General features: G+C 34.1%; 1 protein-coding gene across 1 annotated transcript; it reads left to right on the top strand.

The window, feature by feature from the left end:
• The first annotated feature begins 123 nt into the window (after positions 1-123).
• Positions 124-26,381, top strand: LOC117119612 (solute carrier family 26 member 6-like). The gene is made up of 14 exons (XM_033264446.1): positions 124-232; positions 6,129-6,473; positions 7,430-7,540; positions 8,034-8,200; positions 8,840-9,004; positions 13,885-14,037; positions 14,973-15,055; positions 16,681-16,828; positions 18,072-18,140; positions 18,794-18,970; positions 19,594-19,809; positions 21,754-21,985; positions 22,752-22,870; positions 23,903-26,381. Exons 2-14 carry the CDS (start codon positions 6,164-6,166, stop codon positions 24,068-24,070), a joined length of 2,118 nt encoding a protein of 705 aa, XP_033120337.1. The 5' UTR covers positions 124-232; positions 6,129-6,163; the 3' UTR covers positions 24,071-26,381.
• The last annotated feature ends 261 nt before the right edge of the window (positions 26,382-26,642 follow it).

Below are 26,642 nucleotides of genomic sequence, written 5' to 3'. Positions count from 1 at the left end.
GGAAGTACTGCATAAACCCGATAATCAATGTTAAATATTATTACATGGACCTATTAATTAATAAGGTCCATGATTATGATAAAAACTCCACAATAAGGATGGCGCTTTTTAGGATTGGTGGCGTACGTGACGTGTGTGGTTAAGAGTTACTATAAAATTGGAACAACAACAATAATGTCAGCTGACTGAGGGTTGACGGATATACGATGATGAAAGAGACGGTGAGGATGAGGTAAGCTTGAATCATTAAGTTAATGTGAAGTCAAAGTATACAAGAGTAGACCTAGTTAGGCCTTATACCTGTCCTAGCTACCAGCGAGGCCTTGTTTTGTAGGTAGGCCTAGGCCTAGTTAGTAGCCTAGTCAGCCTCTATACTTCACTACACTGTCAATGTGAGTATCGTGTCATATGCGCAAGGTAGATAGATGCCCAAGCCTAGGTTGAGGGCCTAGGCCTTAGGTCACCACTTTCACACCCAGTCTCCACCCTACTACTATTATTATTATAGTAATACTACTAGGCCTAGTCCTAGGACATAGTAAAACAAATAAACAAATAAATTAAGGAGTAGCCGTAGCTATTACAGTATTATGCCAAGTAAGTAAGTTCCCTTGTTGAACAAGATTATCTTATCTAATATCTTATCTTAAATAAAAAACTAGGCCTAGCCTAGCGAATTTAATTAATTCCTAGGCCTCCTAGGCCCTAATTAATTAATTAAGATAATAATATAGTTATATAATAATTCATAAATGTATTAACAAAAGAAACACACACAGTGTTTTGATATTGATATGAATTTGTATTATTCAGATCCCTGATGTTTGTCATTCCTACCTAGCTAGGGCCTAGGCCTGGTACCATACTACGAATTTTTATACTGTATGTACCATCATTTGCTAAAAACTGTCGCAACAATATTTATTTGTGCGTCTGTTAATTGGCAAGATAAATGTATTCTCAGTTGAAAGCCAATGATGGGATTGTACCTGACCACAATTCAAATGTTGTTCCAACGATTTTATCTTAATGTTATGCAACTCCATTGTGTTGATTGGTAGAGCTGCTTGACCTTTTAACCTTCAGTCTATCTAGTCTCGCTATCTTTAATGGTCAAGGGCACAGATCTGTTCTGAAAAGTTGGGGGGACAGTTACAATTGAGTCCACACTCACCTCAGCATTACGATCATCATCAAATTTACCATAATATTCAAAAAGCTCCAATAAATTCCTTATGATCTCTTAGAAGTTTTATGGTAACCAGTGGCGGCACTAGAAGAGAGGCATGCAGTCTTAAGCCCACTCTATCGGACAGGTCAGGCCTCGCCACCGGGAAGAGCTTGTTAGGCAGTCGGACCAAAAAAAAAAAAAAGCCTACAGTACGCCAAGCCAACACATGTCTTTCACAATCAGAGTGTGCCATTTCCGGCCATTCAGTGAGGGCCCTTTTTAATTTTTTTTTTTCATTTGACCGTCACCCTGATGGACAGCTTTAGCCTCCCCAGAAAATATCTTACAGCTGCCACTGTGGCCACCAGGCATCATAATATCATCCGTACAAAATTATATAAGAGATGTAATAATTTTAAAACTACCGGTAGTCCTAACTGCAGAACACGCTTTCCTAAAATGTGGTTCATTTTAATATACAGTTCATTTCAACAATATTTGGCCATCTTGTTGACTTTATGAACTTACATTGCAGTCAAAAAGTTGGGTTGCCAACCCCCACTCCCCCTTAAAAATATGTCCAACATTACAGTATCTGCGTCCATGTTAATGGAATGTCAGAATTAGAAACTAATTTATAAAAAAAGTTTATTCTACATCTGCTGTACTGCAGGACACCCCGTTTGTCATGCAGTGCTTTGATATACGCAAAGCTGTGAATCGTCCTAAATATTCAAGCATATTGTTTTTAGTTCAATAATTGATAGACCCACTACCTTTATAATTTGTTCAATTCAAATTAATCATTGACGGTGTTGGAATGTTGACACCTGCAGGGTTCTGGTTTGGTTCTCTTTTAGTTTTCATTTTAGCTTCTCACAGTTTTGGTTGCTTCAGGCATTCACAGATACTGTAATGCCCACAAAGTAAATATTAATGTATGACTTTGCAGTTCATAAATAGGGCAATTGTCAATCCTAAGTAGACAGATCAAACACTGTGGATAAGAATCTATGTGAAAGGTAAGTAGTGTAGTAGGCTACTATTTTTATCCTCTGGGCCCATTAAATGTATTTTATTGTACCTGGTATTTTTACTCTTTGTAAGTGCAGGACTACTCTCGAAACAGTGGCGGATCCAAAAATTCAAAATAGAGGGGGCCTGGGTAGGTACTTTCACAGATGGAGGAGCTATCCACCTCAGCCCCACCATGGTTTGGGCTGAGGAAAGAAAATTTGTGATTATGGCACCTCCAGATGACCTGGAAATTGCACTCTCAGACTTAAATTTTGAATATAATTTTCTTTATATCTCCATTAAAAAAAAATTGCGAACAATTTAGGGGGGCCCGGGCTGGCAGGTTTTCCTTGAAACTTGCCACTACAAAATTATAAGATACAATTTGAGTGCGCTAACTGTTCATCAAAAAACTAAAATTTTTGACAGTCTCCTGATGAATTCTGCTTTGTTGACAAAACCTAGAGCCAATAAATTTGTTAGTTCTTAAAAGTGCTTGTCATACATTTCTTATATTGTTCTATAGCTGGCATACTAACACAGTTACACTTTTTATTCTAATTTTATAGCTTCATATCAAACTCCAATATCTGCATACTGTATAAAGTAAAGTTGAGCGATTTGCGAAGAAGTATGGAAATAGGGACCGCACCTATAAAACTTCCCCACTCACAAAAATGATCAAGCGACTGTGTGAGCGTGCTTCGAAAATTTAGATACTTTACAAAATGCAATCTTTTACACAAGCCCGGAAATAACAATTAATGTCATTGTATCCTTACTCTAAAATACAGAGCTCATTTAGCAATAGAATTTTTATGTCAGCTTTTTGAAGTCTCATCTTACTGTTTTTGCAAGCCTTGTATGTCAGTGTTGTCAAGATAAGGAAGCAAGTATATACCCAGCCACTGGGTGTATGTTTCCGGTTTTAAATTTCGCTGATAACTAGTGTTTCTACTAAAAATAATAATAATACTGTAAAATAGTGCCAACATTCACTGAATGATTCAGTAGAATCTCTGTTGCACATACAGTATTTCATTAAACACAAAATCTAGTTTTAACGATGTTACAGTATTTGTGGTTTTCCTATGTACAGTACAGAAAAATTGATTAAGCCTATTATATATACCTTTTGATTTTATGATGGCTACACTCTCCTTACTATATAATTGGCAGATAATTTTGATTGAACAGAGGACTAATGTGGCATACTTTACTCATGCATTCATGCAATACTGAAGATAGTAAAGTACAACCCTTGAGTCTTCTCAAAGTTACTATCCATTTAATTACTGTAGACTTTGACTTTAATGCCTTGCATTTACTTTTAAACAAACACAAACTGCAGAGCTGTCCTTTTAGTACAGTCTTTCTTACAATACAAACCTTCGAGTGCCTTTATTACTTTTGAGACCTCAAATGTGTATATCAGGGGCACTCAGATTTTTTGTGGGGGGGGGGGAAGAGGGGAGAGAGAGGAGGAGAATACTCACCCCCTTTTTTAGTTTTCAAAAGTGGCCTCGAGAAGAAGCCTATCTCGAAAAATAGCCCATGGGCTTCTTTTCAAGCTAGCTTTAAGGCTTCTTTTTGAGATAATACAGTACAAACACTGTACATGAATTTCAGAAAACAAAATAAACTAAAAACAAGCTTGGTTTATACAGTAGTTTAGGTGATTTAATGCCATTTAAATCACACTTCATGATACAGATTGATGTTACAGTGGCCATATTTATTGTTTTACAATACAAATTCACAGCATTTTACAGCATTCATTTTGAACTTTGCGAAAGTAGCCTTGAAAAGAAGCCATTCTCTAAAAGAAGCCCATCTTGAAAAGAAGCTCAGGGCTTCAGTTTGAGGTTTTACGGTACCTTAAACCGTGCAATCACTGTATCCGTTGATGCTTCTGTCATTAAAAACTCTGTGTTGCACACTCATAGAATCTTCTTGGCCGACGATCGTCAGGCGTAGTGAGAACCCAGCATTACAGCTCTGTGTACGTAGTTTTTCTCATGAATTTTTCCGCACTGCATTCAAGACATTCTCTAGATCTGATTTAAAATTGATTTTTTTTTCCATAATAGTGTATTAAGTGGTCCCTTTTGTTCTGGCTATCATTAGCAATGCTTAGACTAAGTCATTATGCTGGTATTAAAATTTCCCAACTGATTTACAGTAGGCCTACAGTGTACATAGGACAAACTGGAGGAATAAGAAAATTGCCTACCAGGTGAAGGATCAAAATTTAGGCGGCTGTTGATAAAAAATAATGGGAACGTAACATGGATAGAAAATGTTTTTTTTTTTAATTTTCAAAAAATGAGTTACTATACACAGACATTAAAAGCACTTGGAAGAAAAAAAAAACACTTTATAATTATAATAGATAAAAGAAATGGAAAAAGTCATGCATATGATCCACATGTATTTAAAAAAATTTACAACTTGTAAATTAGAGTTTTATTATATTTTTTCATGAACAATCTGTTATGCCAAAGAGACATTTCAATATCAGAGAAGCCACTCCGCACCTAAATATTGACCCCCCTAAAGTCGAAAAGCTCCCTGAAAACAACAGTGCACATACAAGGATTTTAACGAGAACAAAGTAAATAAAAAAAAAAAAAATCCTTTTCCAAGTACCATTTAAATTTACAAGTAAATTAAAGAGTTATTTTTTAAAATTTATAAGCTTTTTTTTTAAAAATGATATATTAAGCACATTTGTGGCATGTCATGGCGAAATGGTTAAGTTGTCGCACAGACAAGTGAACTATAAATATAGGAGATCAAAAAATTGCCTAAAAATCCAGATTTATTTTTCATTATAGATCAACAGTTTAATGTTTATTAAATTATAGCTTTTTTTTTTTTAAATTAAATAAATTAAAGCACATTTGAGGCATGTCATGGCGAAATGCTTAAGTTGTCGCACAGACAAGTGAGCTTATAAATATCGGAGCTAAAAAAATTGCCTAAAAATCCAAATATATTTTTTATTATAGATCAACAGTTTATGTTTATTAATCATAACAAAGTGTTAGTTCTGGAAGTGGTCAACAAATTGTTTATTTAATGTTATTTTGATAGTTCATTTTGATAGTACTGTACTTTCACTTTCCAATATTATTGGAAAGTGTCCAATTTGAATGAATGACCCCTCATTTTAAAGATCACATACTCAGGTATCTAAAAATACCAATAACTTGAATTTCAATTTTTGCTACAACTTAGCCATTTGCCACAACATGCCTCATTTTCTTATAAAACCAAACTATACACATTTTTTAAGCTTTTTTTTAATCATAAAAACAAAACATATATAAACATTTTATATATTTGAATGATAAAAAATATAAAATAATAAAAGGGTGGGGGGGGGGAGAAGACAAGCAAAACAAAATATAACTTTTATTATTTTTTCTTTTAACAATAATTTATTTTAAAAATTGAAACACATTGTTTTAAAATACTTGCAGTACATTCAATTTCAAATAGCTGATATGTTGTTTCAATGCTTCAAATAGACTAAGTGGTACATTTACAAGCTTTAGCAAGCCAAAATGTTTTTTGCAGTGAGCCCTCACACAAACCTATAGTACAAAATGTATTGCAGTGTAAGTCCATACCATCAACTTCGCACTACATCTTCATTTATGACCAGGCCTTTGTGTAATGTACCAATGTAAAGACTTTCACTGGTAGTTTGTTGCCTGAAGTACATCTTCAAATCTATTGGTTGATGACAGGAAATCAAATAGTGAACTTAGCCCAGTTTGGTTTAATCTAGTTTAGTCTTGAAACTGGCTTTGTACAAAAAATCAAACATGACGAAGCAAACATTTTTGCCACTCAAGATAAGAGGATCCTATATGGATTTTATATTTATTTTGTGACAACACCATGGATAAAAACCTTGCATTTTTGACTTCAGTAGGTGGTAATCAGGCACCCAATGATCTTACAAAGATGGCAGCATACGAAGAGCTTGATAACGGGATCCTGCATGGCCAAAGGGAACATATACATATCACACGGCCATACTACACTGAAGAAGAGTTTAAACTTAACTATGAAGAGACGAAGCTGCAAGAACAAGCGTTTAAAGAGGTTGTAAAACGAAAGGTCACAAACTGTTCCTGCTCAAAAGAATCTATTAAAAAAGCGACTATATCGTTCTTTCCTATCATAACATGGCTTGGCAGTTACGATGTACGAAAAAGCTTACTAGGCGATACTATTTCTGGATTTACTGTCGGGGTTTTACGAATTCCACAAGGTAGGTTTTTTTTTTGTTTAAGTTAATTTTACTTCATTTGTTGGCAACACTCCTCTGTCTCAGAGAAAGTGACAGTATACATGTACATGACCATTGGTGTATACTGTAAATTTTAAATCTTAGGGTTGTATTTGTGTTACCAGCAGGAGCCTGCAGACACAGCCTCCCCTCCCCTTGGTGAACTCTCCACCTATGTTGAGGAAGAAAGAAACTTCTCTGCTTTGAAAATTTCTTTTTTTTAAACATGGACACTGTGATAGTGCCATTTTCTGGCATCAAGAAGTTACCTCCTTAAAATTTGCTTACAGTGCCCTACCTTAGCAACAACCATTGTGGGCAGTGGCATACAACTATTAAAACAACTGCATGGCTAAATCCAGGGGCACCTTACCACAGGCTCTGGAACTTAAGTGGCCCTAGAATATATTTTTTAAATAAGACCATGCCTATAATTGCACAAGCAAAGTCTTTAATCGTAGAACCAAGTCTTCTTGGTTAAGCGGAGGTCCAGTGTGAGCATCTCGCTTCTGTGCAATTAAAAAAAATCCCATTGCGCCTTTCAAAAGAGTTTGGGGTTACCCTGATGCTTTTGTCCATGTTGCTTTTTCTAACATGATTCAAGATAAATTATTTTGATAATGAGTGTATTGATGCAGCCGGGAGTGCTTCACTACAAAAAAAAAAAGAAAAGAAAAAAGAAAAGCATGTCTCACTTAAATAATGTACATATTCGAGACCCCTTAACAATGCAACTGCTGGGGCCCAGTCATAGGGGTCTGGGAGCTGCCTATGAACTACAATGGGATGAAATTGCATGGCCTAAGTGTGGTCAGGGGAAATTATAGTTTAATTATTATATACAGATGTTGAAAAAGGATTGAATATTTTTTTTATGATCCTTATTTTTTCTTTTATTAACATCTACCGATGTATAATCATCCCTTTTTCTTTAACAGGTCTGGCCTATGCATTTCTAGCTTCTCTACCACCAGTGTATGGCTTGTATATAAATTTCTTTCCTGTCATATTATATGCCTTAATGGGTACTTCAAGGCATATATCAGTAGGTGAGTATTGTGGTTTAAACCTTTGTTGTAAAGATCATGGGTTTTTTTCAGCCATAGATGGTTGGAGAGTGTGTGGGACACACACACACGGCCTGGTTGTTGCCAGCCGCAACAAAACCACTGTCGGTTCGCATGAGGCCCACAGACTACACTTTCCCACATGTGCTGCTGGGTCTAAATCACAGGTGGGAAAAGTGTGGCCTGACTGATTTTTTTTTGCGGCCTGCAAAAATTAATAAAAAAAAACCATCTTTGGCTAGAAAACACCTTGTTTTTTACAGTGCGACACCGATTATCTGTAAAATGCAATATTAAAACTGAGCAAGATCCCATTAAAAATATTTTTGTATTAAAAGGTTTTTGGAATGTGCACTGGAAACATTGAAGTTTGGGTGCGGCCCTTTGTGTTGCATCAAAAATTAATTTTGGCCCTCCGTCCCATCTTTATGCCCACCCCTGGACTAAATTAATGAAGTTTGGTAAAATTGTACAGGTGTGTTTGCTGTCGTGAGTATTATGACTGGGATAGCCATCGATTCCGTTGTAGAAGGTAGAAGAACGGAACTGTCGTTAATAGAGAATGGTACAGTTGGTTTCGATGAAGAAGAGGAAAAGAAAAAAGTGGCTATGCTTCTCTGCTTTTTAGTAGGCTTAATCCAGGTAAAGTTCTTAAGATTTAATATACAGAGTGGGATTCGTTCCAGGGGAGAAATTTAGGGATCTGGATAAATGTGTATATTTTGGATGGAGCAACACAAGGAAGAATAGCACTTCCTTTCTTGGACTGCTTTTGAAGTGTTGAGGCTAAAATGCTGCCTGCTCTCCAATTGAATATTTACAACAAACCAATAGTTGGTAAACAGTATCTTTCATTTTCATGGTTATTATGAATTCAATTTCAATATATTTTTGTTTATTATACATTTTGTTGCAAAGGGCATATAAGCTTTTGTTGACACAAATCAGAATCAGAAAACATCATCAACAATTTTTGATGATGAAATTTGTGCCCCTAGTATGGAAAATATACAAAATATATATTGATTTTCAAAATTTTGTAATTGTAAATCCATTAAAACTTATTTTTCTTTGCCGATATATTTTGTGCACAACATTGCGAACATCATCCAGGCTGGGTTTTTGATGGGTTTGCTATTATGAAATCCAGAAAATCAACATAATTATTGAAACCCAATCAAGTATTTCTTCTATAAGGGTTTAAAATATAACGGTAGCTGCACCAAAATTGTCTCACTACAAAAATAACATTATTTGTTGCACCTCTTTGTTTCTCTCTAGTTCATTTTAGGATTTTTTCAACTTGGGTTTATCAGCGTGTATCTGTCCGAACCCGTGGTTCGTGGATTTACGACAGGGGCAGGAATGCACGTGTTCACTTCTCAATTTAAACATCTCTTTGGTATTAAAGTCAGTACGTACTTTGGACCATTTGCACTTATTAAGGTTGGTAAACTAACAAAATTATAAATTGATGAATGATCTCAACTACTATTACGTGGGATTTTTTTTTTTATGCCTTGTTTCGAAACCGGCAATAGTAAATATTGATGATTTCTAATAAAAATTAAATTTTATTTTTGGCCAATAACACACCCGCCACCACGAAAAATGGAAATTTCAGAAAAAAATAAAAGTTAAAAAAAATTTTTTATCATGCCCTCCGATGCTATGAAATCTGCAAAGATAAGTAATGCATATTTCTTCCTAGTTATATAAATTTTTAAGCATTAACCATCCCATTTTACATTCGCTAATAAAATTATATTTTAATTTTCTCCTCCATTGAATGCTTTTGGTAAAACTATTTGCTAAATATGAAAACAAAATTTTATTTTTATATTCATTCCACCCTCCTGTGATGACCTTTAGAAAACTAAGTACACGAAACAAGGAATAAAAGAAGTCTCGCCTTACAGTAGTCTAAAAAATTCTACTTTTTGTAAATAATTGCTTTTGTATTGAAGTAGGCTCATGCTCATAAATATGTACAGAGGCTTAAAAAAAAACCACTTATTTCAGGGCTAATATCTATTTTACTTTCATATTCGATAGTCTTTTCTTTATTCCTACATTCAAAATAAAAGAAAAAGAAAATAATTACAGTATATTGTAGAATGCTGTTTATTATTGTGTGAACTAACCCTTCTAGTAGATTTGTTGCCAAGTTATACTATTGAAGGCATTCGGATTGGAAGCTGTTTTGTGGGTTGCCTTTCCGCATTAAATTAAAATGTGTGTTAAAAATACTTCCATGAAGGAATTCGGCCCATAAAACATAATTGGATTATCACCCCCTTGTGCATCACTTATTTTTTCTTCAGAATTTCAGGTTTGTTTTTTTTTTTGTTTTTTTGTTTGTTTGTTTTTGTTTTGTTTTACATAGGATCTTTTCAAATATCAACTCAATGGTTTGTCCACTCTCTTGGATCAATTTAATTCTAACAATAAAAATAATAAAAACATTTGCAATACCAACTGCTTCTATCGGATTCAATACTAGTCACTAAGCTTCGTGTTATAGTGGTTATGTCACCAGGCTAGTTTCCGGGAGGTTGTGGGTTCGATTCCCACCGGTATCAATTGCGAATGTTTCCCAACAGTATTTATGAATGTACTGAGTATTCGGTAGGGCAAAACATCACTCCTAATAAAAACATTGATATCAAAGCTAAACAAAAAAAACAACTTCCAGTCATACTATAGTATATATCAGCTAGCTTTCATTTTGCTTGCTGTAATTTTGTTTAAATTGTTCTACCTTCATCTATCAAATAGATTTTAATTAAGTTCGCTTGATTAAAGTCCATCTATTAAGTGACTTGTAAATGGTAAGTCAAAGATGCGTTGTTAACAATTTAATGGGCTCTTACAGTAGTTTCTAGTGTAAAGCCTACAGTAGAATGCACATTCAGATATAGTTGTAGTCCCCTAAGAACATCACATAGTTGACTTCCGTTATCACATTTAAATCTGATTTATTCTCCACTAAGGGTGAATATTGATAGTACCAATGCAAATTTCCATTAATAACACATTAAATTAATACATAATACAGAGGAGTTTTAGAAAGACACTGATTTCAGTGCTAAGATTTGTTGGATTTTCAGGTGCATTGGTTGTGTATTTTGTTGATACATTCTAAAAATATATTTACCACTTGTAAAATGTGGCACAAAGACAAGACAAACCACCAGTAACTCGTCGCAAAAATCAATTTTTTACTATAGAGTAATACAGGCTTAAACAGTAAGTGAGAGCTATAAAATAATAAAATAATTTAAATATGACATTTCCTTATGAAGTTACAGGTGTTTAAACATACAGTCTGTTTGTAGAACACATATTTGAGAAATTAGCCTTCAGAATTTATGTTTTCGGGCATTTCTCACACAAAAACCATCACCTAATCCGTAAAAAGTGTTGTTTTCATTGAAAATGGGGAAAATAATAGCATAGCGTGATGTATAGCTATAAAGGTTAGTTTTAAAGTACAATAAAATAGATTTAAAAATTGTTGACATTCCAGCTTGTTTTAACCGTTATCTGTGAAACATGATTTGCTACGAGTGACTGTTTGGCTCGTCTTTGCCACAAATGATGTTTCGTTTTGCAATTATGACAGAGTCTTCGAAAAACCCTGGCACAATATCGTGTCTGTGCCAAAATGTAGATTTGAACGGAAGGTTTTTTAATACCTTCATTTCCGCATCTAATTATTATGTCCTGAAAACAAAGAAATTTGATCTCGTAAAATAATAATTAGATCATTAACCATGTGTGCCGCTTTTGTCAGAATTCCAGATTTTAATTTTTTTTTAAAAATTTAGTATTTTCTTTTTTGAACGTTAGTTCAACATGTTTGTACACAACCACAGAACAGTTTGAAAGTTTGACAAATAGAGAAATTATTTATAACAACATTCAAACATCTGCCCGACAAAGAAGGACCTTACTTTTAATACCCAAATATTTATATAGCGCCAATTTCAAAGATTGATCGAAGGAGCTGTAGATAAAGTGCTGTGCCCAAGGACACAGGACACAAGTGACTTGCACAGCGAGTGTTTCGAACCCCTGACCTCAAGCCACAACCTATGAGCCAATCGCTTCTTATTGGGTTATCTTTGGTTATTCCTCTTTTTTTAAAAATCTCATTTGCTGAACTGTTTTAAATTTACAGTTTTTAATTTTTTTTATTAGAATTTAAAAAAAAAAAAAAAAAAAATGTAAAAACAGTTATTTAGTGTTAATCATCTGTTTGATAGCTGACTGTTGAATAATTTAACTCTCTGTTGTGTATTTTTTCCATTTACTACATTCTTTTATATTGAATTACAAGTCTTGTGTTTTATTTTTTTTAAAAGGGCCCTTGAATATCAGATGACCTTTTTGATTTAGCTGGATGGGTCACCCTCTTTAAATATGGTTTAAATTAAAAAAAAATGATACTGTATTCATTTCCCTCCAAGCTTTAACATGTTTATGAACAACCATAACATTTTTCTTTCCCACTTAAAGAAACAATTTGACAACAAACTTTATACCTGTCAATTTTTGTTAGGTTTTTGTATTTGTATAATAACTTTTTTCCTTTTATTAAACTGGTTTTGAAATGTTTGATATAAAATAATTTTAGAGTAATTTTACCCAACCAAAGACTTATTTATCCAACCATAACATTTTTTCTTTACCACTTAAAGAAACAATGACAAAAACTAATATTAATCAGTCAATCTTATTAGGTTTTGTATATATTATATTTTTTCCTATTATTGGTTTAACTATTTATAAATCTTTGATATAAATTAATGCTTTTAAGAGTGCTTTTATCCAATTTAAATGTTTCTATTATTAAAACTTTTTTTTTGTTTATAACTGTTCATTATAAAGTAAATGAAAGGAAATGTGTCTTTCACACTGAAGAATCCGATTCAATCCAAGCTATACCAAAGAATACAATGTTGCTGGTATTATCCCTATCATTATAAGATAAGGCATGTATGAAACTATTAATAGTTAATACCTATACCAGTAGCTTTCATCAAAATGCTTGTATGCATAAACAGAACAGTATCCCTCCAGATTGTTGATTAACATATTGAATAAAAGTACAATAAATTTGTGTCTATTTTTATTTATATTCAACATAGCCTCCAATCACAGTAGTTTGTTTTGATTAAAATATTAATGACATAAAAGTGAAATTAATATTTAATATATATGACATTCCATGGTGCCTCCAGTAATATTCATTGACAAACTCTTCAAAAAGACAATGGCTTATGTTAGCAAGCATGTCAGCCCTGCAGCTGAACCACAAAGAATTGAAGTGGATCCAAGTACCTTAATATTATTAAGTATTTCTAAATAAAAATCAATTGTCAATAATGACCTCCTCGTCAGGGAATAAAAAAAACAATTATGGCAGGTAGAAAAAACATATGTAATTTTTACAATATTTGATACTCAGTCGTTTAAATTAAAGCCTTCCAAATTCTGGATTGCCCCTCTGACAGGTTCTGGGCTACCTCTGGCCTTGCTCCCATCGGAGAAGTGGCTTTCCTGTAAAAACTGGGACCTCAGACCTGCAGTTAGGCAAATCATAGCACCAACTGAGCTACATTATTGGTTCTTCGATATAAAATTATTCTGTGATCTTTTGCATGACCTTAGAAATATGCTGGACCGAACTTCTACCATAAATCGTATTACAGTTTAAAGATCACAGATGACACCAGCAAACAAGGACATTTTAAGAGAGTGCAGCATTTGTATTAAGAAAGGGAGGGGGAAGTGTACAAGCCCCTAGATTGTATTATTTCATTTCTCAGGCTCCCAAACCCTCATTATCCTACCCCATGATAGTATCCATAGGTCTGTTATGTACTAAAAGGAGCAAACAGTTAGTGAAGCTTTATATAACCGGTGGGATTCATGTCAGTCAATCAATCATCAACTATTTGGAGTACACCAGAAATCGGTGCAAGCAATATAATACTGTTAGCAGTGTCAGAGTGCATCTAAATCATGTATGATGTCATTATTTGGGTTGCTTATAATAATGATTTTTATTTATTGATAAATGGTAAACTTCAGTGATATACAGTATAAAGCATCAGCATAATGTCCTATAGATAAGGAATCAGTTTGTAGATTTTTTATACCTAATGATATAATTTTATTCATAAGCTTTTGCTCCAAATTTCATCTAGTTATCAAGTGTATTGTTAGTCATAAAAGTGCTACAAATTACCAACTAATATGGATACTTAACTATTGTATGATACATTTTTCTATAACCTTTTCTTTTTTATTTTATTCAGAGTTATAAGGAATTATTTTCTGAATTAAATACTACAAATACCGCAACTCTAATCATGGCTATCAGTTCGATTACTGCTCTGGTTGCTGTTAAAGAGATACAAGACAGATACAAAGACAAGATCAAGTTTCCCATACCAATGGAATTAATTGTGGTACGTATTGAATAATAATAATAATGTGGGGCTTGCCATGCCAAAACCAGTAGCAGTGATGAAGAGAACAAGAAAGTGGACTTTTTATTTATTCATATTTTCCACATTATAAGCTTTGAAAGGATACAGTAGGTCATTCAATGGAATTGACATACTATTGTAAAATTATTACGACTTCTTTTGTACTAAAATATACAATGCTGCCACATTCTTATGCTAATAACTCAGTTTAAAATTTAGCGACAGTACGCTGGTTGTGTGTTGGCAAGCCTTATATTATAGGTAGGCTTTGATATGCAATGACTTAGACTGTATAACATAATGACGTCATATTTATTTAGCTGTGTGTGTCTAAACGCTCTCTCCTGAAATCTAGAACGTTCTGGTTCCACATTCTCAGTCAGAAGTTTCCTATATACCAGCGGTCCTGAAACTATGGGGCGCGACCCAAAATGAGGTTGCCAAACAAATTTGAATTTCCCAAGAAAAAAAAAATTAATATTATGCTAAAATTGGCTTTAGTCTGAGTATCATACGAAAATTTTACCAGTTTAATGACCTATTCTTAGTATTTGTTTTTTAACGTCCCTGGAATTGGGTTGCAGCAAATTTCATGGAAATTTTTTTGGTCCTTGGCCAAAAATTTTGAGAACCATTGAACTATACGATGGTGTATTTGCAACGATGTATGGAGGCTATTAATACGGCAAATTTTTAAATTCGTATGTTGCTGCTAATTTCAAAATATTGCGTTGTAATAAAATATTAGTGGGCTTTTTGTAAAATTGATACACGTCAAACTGTTGATGAGCTATGATTGTTTTTATATCAGTTTATTTCCAATAAACCCTCACCTCTCAAAAACAACACACAGTACAATTACATTCTTAAATATAATGTAAAAATTAATTTTATTCTGTGTCCTACTGTTTTAGATCATTGTTGGAACTCTGGTGTCCGGCTTTGTAAAGTTAAACACTAAGTATGACGTTAGCATTGTTGGTGAAATACCTACTGGGTAAGTCTGTTGTATACTAAAAAACATCAAAGAGAAGCCCAATGGGCTTAATCTTGAGAAGAAGTCCATCTTGAATTGAAGTCCTGCTCCTCTTTAGGTTGCAAAAGCAGCCTTGAAAAAAAGCCCATCTCAAAAATAAGGCCCATGGGTTTCTTTTCAAAAAAACATTGGCTTCTTTTCAATATAGTACAGCATACACTGTACATAAATTAAAAAAAAAAAAAATAAAAAAAACACGCTTGGTTTTATACAGTAGTTTTTAGGTGATTTAATGCTGTTTAATACAGTCCATGATACAGACTAATGTTACAGTGGCCCTATTAATTGTTTTATAGTAATAATTTTCAAAAGTTACAGCATTCATTTTGAGAAGAAGCCACTTCCTTACTTTACAAAAGTAGACTTGAAAACAAGTCCATCTTGAAAAGAATCCTATTCAAAGTGTCGCAAAAAATCAAGTAGCAGGTCAGGGCTTCTATTTTATGATAGTTGTTGTATAGTTTTGGTTAATGTTGTAATATCAATGAACGAGGCATTTGTTTCATTGTAGTTTTCTTTGTAATAATAGGGTTTTGTGGAGATCTATTGACCATCAGTTAATAAGTGTGGGGGCGTAGCATAGATGCCCTGAATATTCCATTATAGTATGCTCTGCTGCACTCGCAGACAACATGCCAGGATCCTGGGGGAAAAGATCTATTAATCAATCAACCGAGTGTTTCTAGAGCTCCTCATCGGAGCTAAAACCAGAAGCATACTGTAACTGAGTCCTGCAGGAGACCCCTATATCCACCTACTCAACAAGATACCCAGTAAAGAGAAAAGAATAAAAACCAAACAAAAAAAAACCATGTAAACCGATTGAAAGCTCTGTTAGCGCTATCAAATTTTATGTGACAAATATCTGTGATTTGTCATTTTATGTGACAAATATCTGTGATTTGTCATTTTCATTTTTCTCTAAATTTCGGTGTCAGTACATAAAGCAACAACACTTGCATGTTGCCTTGTTTGATTGTAACAATACATTTTATCTTAACCTATAATAATGCCAATATATGGGCAGATCACAAATATATATCACTTTAAATTTAATAGTGTAGATAGCACTTAACCAGCATATGGAAAAACAGATGTTAAACTATGAATGATAATTTGATGCATATAGGACCAGATGTGTGTCCAAACTATACAAAACTGTTGTATGCCCATATAGTCTATATTTGGTTTTATTGTCACCATGACCATGAATGTGACATATTTTTGTCAAATAAAATTTTATAGTCTGGACAGGTCAGACTATTGGGTATTCGTAATGCAAATCCTATCTAAAAAAGTACTATCACGAACTAGAGGGCGTCCTTCAAAAGAATGTAAAAGCCGTTTATAAATAGGGTACATGGTAGTACTCTTTTTAGAGTTAATTGCATGCATGCCAAATCAGGGCAGTCGGATCTCTTGCAATTGTATACATACTCTTTGGTAATACACATAAACAAAGGTACTTGCTTATTAGGTGTTCTACAACTGTTTCAATCCCTTGCATAAATGTATCGCATTTTATATTGTTTGAGTCTATTGAAAGCCATTATAAATTTTAATTATCTGTTTCATGTTAAAATTAGACTGCCTGCCCCGCAGATGGTCGACTTCTCATACATCTCATCATTGTTAGGCAGCTCTTTTGCTATTTCTATGGTTGCTTTCTGTGGAACGCTCTCAATGGCTAAAATATTTGCCAAGAAGCATAATTACGAAATTGAAGCCAACCAGGTTTGTTTTTACATTTTTATTGTTTGATTTTTTTTTTTTGGTTTTTATCACTTCCTACTGAAAGTAGAAAAAAAAAAATTCTATGTTTAATTTTTTTATAATTTTGTTCTTATTAAAAAAAATATGTAACATAATCTTGCTAGAATGTTTTGATTTGCAAACAATGTCATTTGTGTGCCGAATGGATGTCAACATTGTGAATACAACATGACAGTGATTATTAATTTTGCCATGTACAGGAAATCTGTTTTCCAAATTTGCATACCACAAAGATCCTTGGGAAAGAGCCAGCTTGGCATACAAGAAAAGTAGATTAGAAATAAAAAATAAACTAGAAATTGCAAATTGCAAGTGAAGTGCTGCGAAGTACAACTGCATAAAATGTTCTTTGAACAAAATTATTCATGCGAGTCAAGTGAAAATAATGAATAATAAAAATATAACAAATAATATGAGCACGACCCAATGTCTATATTAGAACAGCGTTGGTACCGTGTAGAATAGTGTTTTGCTGCAGTGACATCTCTCTGCTGGTGACTCGCTGCTGCTGGCGATGACTCACTGCTGGCGAATCGATCTGCGCATGTGTATAAAATGGTATTTATTTCCGAAAACACTATGCCAGTCTACAACAAGCGTCGCCTAAATGTAATAATTAGCACGTTGAAATAGGCTAAGTAAGTTTAACTGGGTTCGTAAATAATATTGCCCTCAAAATATTGTGGCTGAGACATGAGCCGATTAAACGTAGAAATAGGAAACCTAGAAATATAGTAAAAATGCTGAATAGTACTCCAGCGTCGTGACATGCCGTCTACAAACGTCGCCTAAAGTAATTGATTTTACCCGGCAGAACGAAAGAAGGATACTCCGCTTTTCAGTTGTCTTAGGCGATTTTTTTTTGACAGACAATGACCTTTCAGAGGTCAAATTGCTGTCAAGAATATGAATTGGCTGCTTCGCAGCAAATATAATGTATTAGGGTTCTATGGCAAAGTGCTGAACAAATAGTAACAGCCTGTTTTGTGGTCATTCTTACATTTTCTAGTTGTTTAATATGTAGAGCTATACTTTAAAAGTTGTAAACGGGGAAATCATGGAGGTATTGCATCTTTTGTGGATCGTCTGCATCTGAAAACCGAGTGTGCTTGAAAATAGACTGTTTAGAAGAAGATGCCCGTTGTACGTTTTTCATAATCCTTCATGGAAATTCAATAGTTGTATAACATTTTTTTCTATACAGGAGCTGTTGGCTGGTGGTGTTACTGCCATAGTTTCTTCGTTTTTCTCCTGCTTCCCACCGGGATGTGTTGTATCTAACTTGTTGCAACATTCGTATTATTATTTTTTAATAAGAAATTAGTTGATTATGATAATTTTTGACCCAAAATATTATGTTCTATTATTGTATTACTCTTGTTACTTAAGCACAGAACATTCATTCAAAAAGTGAAAGAGTTTGTTTGGGTGCCTTTGCTTATTAAAGAAAAGTGCTTATAATATTTATTTTTTGATGCATTCAACATTCAAGAAAATTTGGTGATGAGGTATGAAAATTTATGATTATGGCACCTCTAGATGGTTGGAAATAACACATAAATTTTAGAATATAATTTTCTTTTTTCCCACTTCTTTTTTATAGTTTGGAAAAAGTTAAGGATCAGAGACAGCTGTCTCCCCTACCATTGAATCCTCCACTGATCTGCAATGGATGACTTTTTTTTAACACATCAAATTTTATTACTACACACATAGATACCCATTGGCACTGACTTTTATGAGATAATTGATACTAAAATATTGAAAACATGCAAATATTATGAATTTGCAGGAGATGGGCTATTTCTGGGAGATTCTTGCTTGCTTTCGGGAGTGCAGAAGGTCCTTCCGATTTCTGGGACATTCACATAAGTTCATGGAGACTTTGAACCCCTGTAATAGTCTTTCATTTTTTTGTTCCCACAGCTCATCTGGTCCGTTACCTTCCTAGCAGTAGTCCTACTCGGTGTTGATTTAGGTCTTGGGGCTGGTGTAGCCTTTGCACTTATAACAGTAGTTTTCAGAACACAGCGGCCGTATTGTACCAAACTTGGCCGTATACCACACACAGATATATACAGAGATGTTTACAATTATAAAGGTGTAAGTTCTGTATTCTTTTTCTGAACCTTGGAATTGTAGTTTATTGATATATTTTTTGCTATTATTAGTCTGCCAAGCAATAGAATTTTCAAACTTACAAAGTAGCAAAATATTAAAATATTTTTTTTTTATTCAATTATATATTGTACAGTTAAAAGAATTGGAATGATATAATTATTGGGTTTAGGAGAGACTTGTTTTATACTTTGTTTTGCAAACTTATTTTTTTAAAGATCGTCAGAGGAGAGCAAAAAAAAAAAAAAAAAATTGTATTTCTTAGCAAATAATTTTTTCAAAAACATCCAGACAGAGGTAAAAATATGATTTTATTGGTCAAATGTAAACATTGTAGTAATGGGATGGTTAAATGCTTTAAATTTATATAATTAGGAAGAAATATACATATCTTATTTCTGGAGATTTATAATAAAAATAGAGAAAAATTGATATTTTTCTGAAATTTCCATTTTTTGTGGTGGTGGGTGCTAATTGGCCAAAAATGAAATTTTGTGTTTATTTAAAATCATAATTGGGGTCCACAGAGTGCAGGTCCATGGAACCAGTGGTGTAAACGACATTATAATACTTTTTATTCTAATGCCTTTAATTGTTTTCACCTTCAGGCCAAAGAAATTCCAGGGGTTGTGATTTTCCGCTGTTCATCCTCACTGTACTATGCAAATACAGATTACTTCAGGGACTCTGTTTACGAAATCTCCGGTGTTAACCCACGCAAAGTTCAAGCTTCTAGAGAAAAGGCACTGAGAAAAGAAGAAAATGCAAAGCTGAAAGAAAAAAAGAAGGAAGAAAAACTGAGGAAACGAGAGAAATACTCAACTGTAAGTGAGCCAATGACAATACACCTTTCCACATATACCCATTTCACACTAGCAGAAAATATTACAACTTTTAACAACTATTAACAAGTTGTAACAAGTTTGATATTCCGAGATTTTTGGTTTGTTTCACACATGCACTTTCAAACCATGAGAAATCTCGGGAAAACTCGGAAGAATATTATGACTAGGCCTAGAGGCCTAGGGTAGTACTAGTATAGGCCTAGGCTAGTTGTAGGTTGTCCGAATTACATATCAACTACTAAACTAGGCCTGGTACCGAATTAACAAGATTGTAATTATACCATGGTCCTTTGCCTTCGGAGAGTAAAACGAATTCAACTCCTAGCTCGCTTGCTGTAGTCGAGCTGGCGATAAAGATAGGCCTAGGCTAGCTAGGCGCAGTCGGGCCGCCGGCCGGTAGCTCACCATTGTTGTTAGAGGCAAACAGTGTGTCAAGCATCATAATGATTCGCTGTCGGCGTTTTTTTTTACGAAGTCTCGTGATTGTTTCTACATCAGACATGTGAAATTTAGCGAGATTTCTTTTGATTTTAGGTCTAGACCTATTAACAATGGTAGTAATGTTGATACGTTTTCCATCGCTGCCGCCATTCGTTCAAACTAAAAAAAAAAAAAAAAAAAACAGCCCGCAAAAAGGTCAAAATATAAATATGGACATGCGCAACAACAACTCGGAAGATTCTGGGAAAAAAACAGGCCTCTCGATGGTCTGTTTTTGTTCCGAGATAACTCAGGGGACCCCTGTGAAATCTCGGAAAGTTTACAAGGATTTTGCTTTCACACTCATCCAAACCTGGTTACAACTTGTTACTAGTTGTTAATATTTGCAAAATAGCATCAGTGTGAAATGGGTATAAGTCTCACATCGTTCTGACATTAGGGAGCTTTCGATAGCACGACGACGATAGGACGTAGAACATATTGACGTAACTGAAAGTCATCTGCATGCGAAAATGTTAAGGTCAACTCGTCGAGTAGATTCTGGAACGCAATTTGGCCAAATCTATGTGTGAAGAGAACGTAGGACGCCAGGTAGGGCGGTCACGCATGAGTGATTCTGTTCTAGCTTCGTGTTGTCGCACAAATCGAAAGCTTGCTATTGTTACTAGGTCCCATGAAACAGCAGTGTAAAAACTATAATATTAATAGTCTACATTTGTATAGCGCCGTGTATCCATCTAACAAGATGCTTGTGGTGCTTGATATGTGGACTAGGAACTCGACCAATGACTTTCTTCACCCCTAAGGGTCCCTTCGTGTCTGTGCTACCTGGTAGCCCAGTACTAGCAACTCTTGTCGTCCACCACAGGGGCTGCCTGTACCAGTACACCGGGGTATCTCCCTACTCATCACGAAGGATGTACTGGGTTCTTCAGTGCACACGAGCCATTGTATACACTGGACATTTTTTTCCCTAACATTTTTAAGTAATAAGCTAGTGTACTTAAAAAAATGGTAGTAAATTTTTAACTGTTACACAACATAGAAATAACTTGTAGCAAAAGCTGTATTTCATCTCATAAATCAGTATCTTGTACACTAGGCGAAGAGTTCGATTTTTTTTAAAGTAAAACTCCTAACAAGTAGTAACAGTAATACTTTAAGTTGCTCACTTTGTGTTGTCCCCTGAAAATGAAAAAATAATCATAACAAATTATTGTGAAATTAACTTTGCAGTGACATACAAGTTATTAACTTGAGCATAGAAATTATTGAATTTAAAAATGTGTACTTTGATTTTTGTAATGGATAATGATAATAAAAATAATAATAAAACAATAAAACACATCTTGAAATGAAATTAAATAAATGTAGGAAATGGTATATTTCATTCATCGAATTGTAGTGTAGTTGTTTTTGTTCATGATACTGTAATATATTTCAAAAAATATAAACAAATTATGTCTTACAATTTTTTTCTAGGTTGCAAAAGAGGAAGGTGTGATTGAAATTCAAAGCCTGAATAATTCATCAAATGAAGACAATAGCCTGGCAACCTCCAGCTTAACAAGTGAAGAAAGTTTAAAATGCCAGACAATTATAATTCATTGTGGAACATTTAACTTTATTGACCTTATGGGGGTTAATACACTGAGAGATCTAATTGCCGATTATGAAAAAATCAATATTAAAGTTGTCTTGGCAAATTGTAAAGGTGAGATAAAAATGGTCATGGCAATTGAGAATGATTTGAATAAGCTGTAGCACATGGAATCAATAGTGTCTACATATGTTTACCATAGTGGGTCAAAAAATCTGACAAGAAGCAAGGGTACTAATTAGGGCATCCTCTCAGGGTTTGGGCTAAAAACCCTGGTAGGGGTCAATGGAGAGATTTCTAAGTTTATGATTATAATGATAATAATAATAATAATTGTAGACTTTTATAGCGCATATTGTTAAACCCTCTATGCACTTCACATTATCATTACCCCGGTCATTGGATGAAACGCCTATGGAACACAAACTCAAGTTCCCTGGGGGCGTATTCCATAACGTTGCAACAGCTACATCAGCGCATTTTGGCATTTAACCCTACTAGGTTCCCATCTATACTCCTGGGCAGAGGGAAGCAATCCACATAAAGTGCCTTGCCCAAGGACACAATTGAAATGCACAGCGAGGGATAGAAACCCCGACCTTGAAGCTGGGAAACCAAACCATTCCCGCTGCTTCAAACCACTTCCGGTTAACAGTTAAAACATGTTTAAAATTTAAAATAATATTAGAAAATTATAAACAAAAACTTATTATGATTTATTTTTAACCCTATTGGACTACTGTAGTTCTTCAGGAGTACAATATGATACTTGGCCTGTTATTCGATAAACATACTCTGATAGTTTTTTTGCTATTTCCTTGTCTTGATATTCTGGCTGAGAGTCTTATATAAATTTATATTTTTATTTTTTCAATCGAAGCTGGAATAAGAATGATGCTGCAACGTTGCGGATTCTTTGACACAGTTGGTCACGATCATCTCTATGTTACTATTCATGATGCTCTTATACACTCTATCTCTGGTGACCTTCTTGATGTGGTAAGTTGTTTGTAGTTATTTGTTATTTGTAGTTATTTGTTATTTGTAGTTTTGTTTACAAATTCTACTGCCTACCACGACTACTGCCACCATCACCACCACCACCCCATTTTTGATTTAATATCAAAGATCTTATAAACACAAGATAGCGTTCTCCGCGATTTACGCGTAACAAATAGGAGCGTCGGTCAAGGTTCAAAAGTTTCCAATTTAGCAAGAGGGCGCCATTCATGCGCTATTATACCAAAGAGAAAAAGTATCAGTTTTGGAAGAGTCCGTCCTATCTGTTGCCATGGATCTGAGATTCTTCCTGTTCTGCTGTTCACAGGATTGATACCTAATAAACACAAGGTAAAGTTGCGCGATGTACGGTATGGTCAGAGCGGTCAAGGGTCAAAAGTTTCCAATTTAGCAAGAGGGCGCCTTTCATGCCTTATTACAGAATTTGCACACGTAAATCGCGGAGAACGCTATCTTGTGTTTATAAGATATAATTTATAAGATCTTTGTTTAATATACAGTGTCATTGTTAAGCACATATATCAGTTTTTAGTATTCATGTACTGTATCTTGTAAGTGTTCGCTGGCATCAAAATCAGTAGTGTCAGCAGGGAGGGGAAATTATCCCCCATTGGACAGGCCTGGTAACCCCATCGTCCGACGCCAAGACGAGCTCATCGGATTAAAAATATTAATTTGCCTAACCAAGACGTTATTTTGATTGCCAATCCCTAATATTGTGTTGTAAAATCACAATTGCAAGATGCTATGTGTTCTATAAAGTGCACACAAGCCAGATGTGTAAACTGGACCTCCATTTTTAGGTCCTTATCCAAGACGACTTGGTTCAACCAACCGACCCTGGGCAAGAAGCGGCTGGAACCACTGCCGATGTTGAGACTCTTGTTGGGGCACCCCTGCCTTACTGTTCGCCCACTCGACTCGACTTATCGATTTAGAAAGATAAAATAATATATCTATGTAATTATATCGCAGTTATTGTTAACTTATGTATAATTATCACCTTTTTAGATCAGTCAAGATATGTACGACAGAAACAATGAACCAGAACAATTCAACGGGGGTGGCCAACTAACTCGTGTTTCAAGCAATGTATCGCAACCTTCCACTGATGCACATGTTAAAGTATCAAGAGAGGGTGCTACAGTGCTGGAGAATGAAGATGAAACCAATGTTTAATTTACTTGCAAACATCTCAGATCATGTGTTTGTGTTGGTTTTTTGTGTGTGGAAGTGTTGGTCTTAATTTTGTCTTGTATAATATGTAAGAACTAATCTAAATTTTATTTAATAACAATTATAGATTTATATTTTAATGGGGTTTTTTTGTTTTGGATATGTAATGCAATTATATGTCTAATATAAGGTATATTATGGTATGGGATACTGGTATAATGCGATACTTTTTCAATATACTAATTTTTAGTAACATGTAAATATTTTGTCTTCAATAAATACGAATGGTGGTGCCATATAAACTATTTTTTTTAAAAGATAAAATATAAATCAAATATAGATACTGTATTTTTTAAATTGGTAAGAATAAGAATGCGTATATATTGAAAATGTTTGGTTGAAACATAATGATTAAATGAATTATTAATTATTTTAAAAACAGTTTGCTTAATGTGTGCTACACACGTCTATGTATTCACCTATATTTTTTAACTTAAGCTTTGTTTCCATACAATCGCTACACAGGTTTGATGATGCTGAATTGTCGGTCGAAACGGAGAGCCTTCTTGCATCAGGGATTGCTACCCAGTACAACAATTGTACTGAAAACTGTAGCGATAGCGTAGCGATTTTACGGAAACTAAGCTCTAGTCGTGCTTAATGTTTTGGTGAATTTTATGTCAACTGCAATAAGTTCTGTTAAAAGAGTGTTTGAGTATTTTATAGTTTAAATCCAGATATGTTTTAATATATCAATTCATGTCATCGTTGTTTTCTATTGATTTATATATTGCAAGAACGTGCGTAGGATAAATGTACAGGTAGAAATCATGAAAATTATTACCTTTTCCAGCAGTTGTTTTCAAACTCATAACCAAATATTGATAATAGAAACACATCATCAAGATATGCAATAATGTATAGCTATCTTGTCAATTTTTATTAAGACTGTGAGAATTTACATGTATTTAGACAGCTGGTTGGGCCTTTCAGATACTAAAGAGGCTTCAGTGGTTCTTCAAATGTCGGAGTCGGTGGAGGTTCATCGTAAATTTTGGGAAATTGTGCCTCAAGATATCTCTAAAGACCTTTGTATTTAGGGGCACGAATTCTGAAATCGTATATGGAATACCTTGAGAAAAATGTGTCCTAATGAAGAAATACAATGGTGTATAATTATGACTCATCCTCATTGGCCAGTTGGTAAATTAGAGTATTATCGGAAGGTCTTGGATTAGAATTCCAAAAGATAAATGTAAAAACTGGATAAAAAAGAAAGAAATGTGAACAACTCATTCAAGAACTCATTCCTCCCAAAATGGTAATTTTATCTTTGATTTAGCTGCAGTAGGGTAACTATCATTTGTTCACATCGACGGGCCAGATGGAGCAGTACATCAGGCAAACGATGCAGAGTCCTTAACCAGAGTGAAGAGTGAGATTCAAGCTTGCGCCAATGGGTTGTAGATATTGGCATTCCTGTTGTACCACTTGACTAAACCTGAACTTACTCAATCTTGGTCAGCTAAAAAATAGTCTCTCATTCATTCATACTGGACACAACGTTTCTTAACTGCGATGAGCTGATGAGAACCGGTGTTTCAATTCTTTTATTACATGATTTATTTTATGATGTACAAAATTGTGTATGTTGTGTAAAGAAATTAGGTTTTACCAAACCAGTGAAAAAGAACTTTCTCTTTTACTTAGGGATGTATATGTGTGAGTCAGTATGAATAAGGTAATTATACCTCAATTATTTTAGTTATTTTTAAATTACAAACCAATGAAAAATTGTGAAAGCTTTATTCCCCAGTCTTCCATTCCGTGTACAGTATATATGTATAGTAAATGTACTACGCTAGTCAAGTTGGGTCAGTACTCCAGATCCACCAAATATATGTGTGCTACACATATTTAAAAAGGAGACCTAGTAACTCTATGGATTGGTGCTTGATATGTGTTAATGAAATAATATGTCGTTGCCCGTTATAAAAACAGTGAAAAAAAAGCATGAAATCAACTTAAATTTCCATGTAAAATTTAAAAATTAGCCATTACCTTGAAAATAGATCCACTAAAAGATTCTATTATTTTAGTATAATTGTCACAGTATGAAATGATTGATATAAATTGTGTCCATAATGACAGAATGAATGAGGATTTATATTTCTTATACCAGTAATAATAAAAATAGTATACAGTAAAAAAAAAATGGTGCTGCCTTGTGGTACAACATGTTACACTAAAAAAAATTATGTGAAAAATACATTGTGTGAAATAAATATTACTCAGACACAGATCATAAAAAAAATTATGTTTATTTAGATGTAATGTGTCATCATGTAGTTTCAAATGGTTATGCCTATGTCAAAGGTCAAATCATAAACAAAAGATTGAGATGTCATGCCTATTAATGAAGTTTGGTACATCACATATAACAAACCCATAGAAAAATTCCTGCATTTGTGGTGCTGGCTGTGACAGATAGCCTAGTTTTATTTATTTTTTTTTTGGAAAATGTGTGTCAATTAGAAATGCAGGTCTCCCTAATAATTAAGGGCCCCTCCAATTA

Source organism: Anneissia japonica, unplaced genomic scaffold, assembly GCF_011630105.1.
Source record: "Anneissia japonica isolate Jap-2015-1 unplaced genomic scaffold, ASM1163010v1 scaffold287952_len401801_cov160, whole genome shotgun sequence".
Lineage (NCBI taxonomy): Eukaryota > Metazoa > Echinodermata > Crinoidea > Comatulida > Comatulidae > Anneissia > Anneissia japonica.
This window is presented reverse-complemented; position numbering and strand designations above follow the sequence as displayed.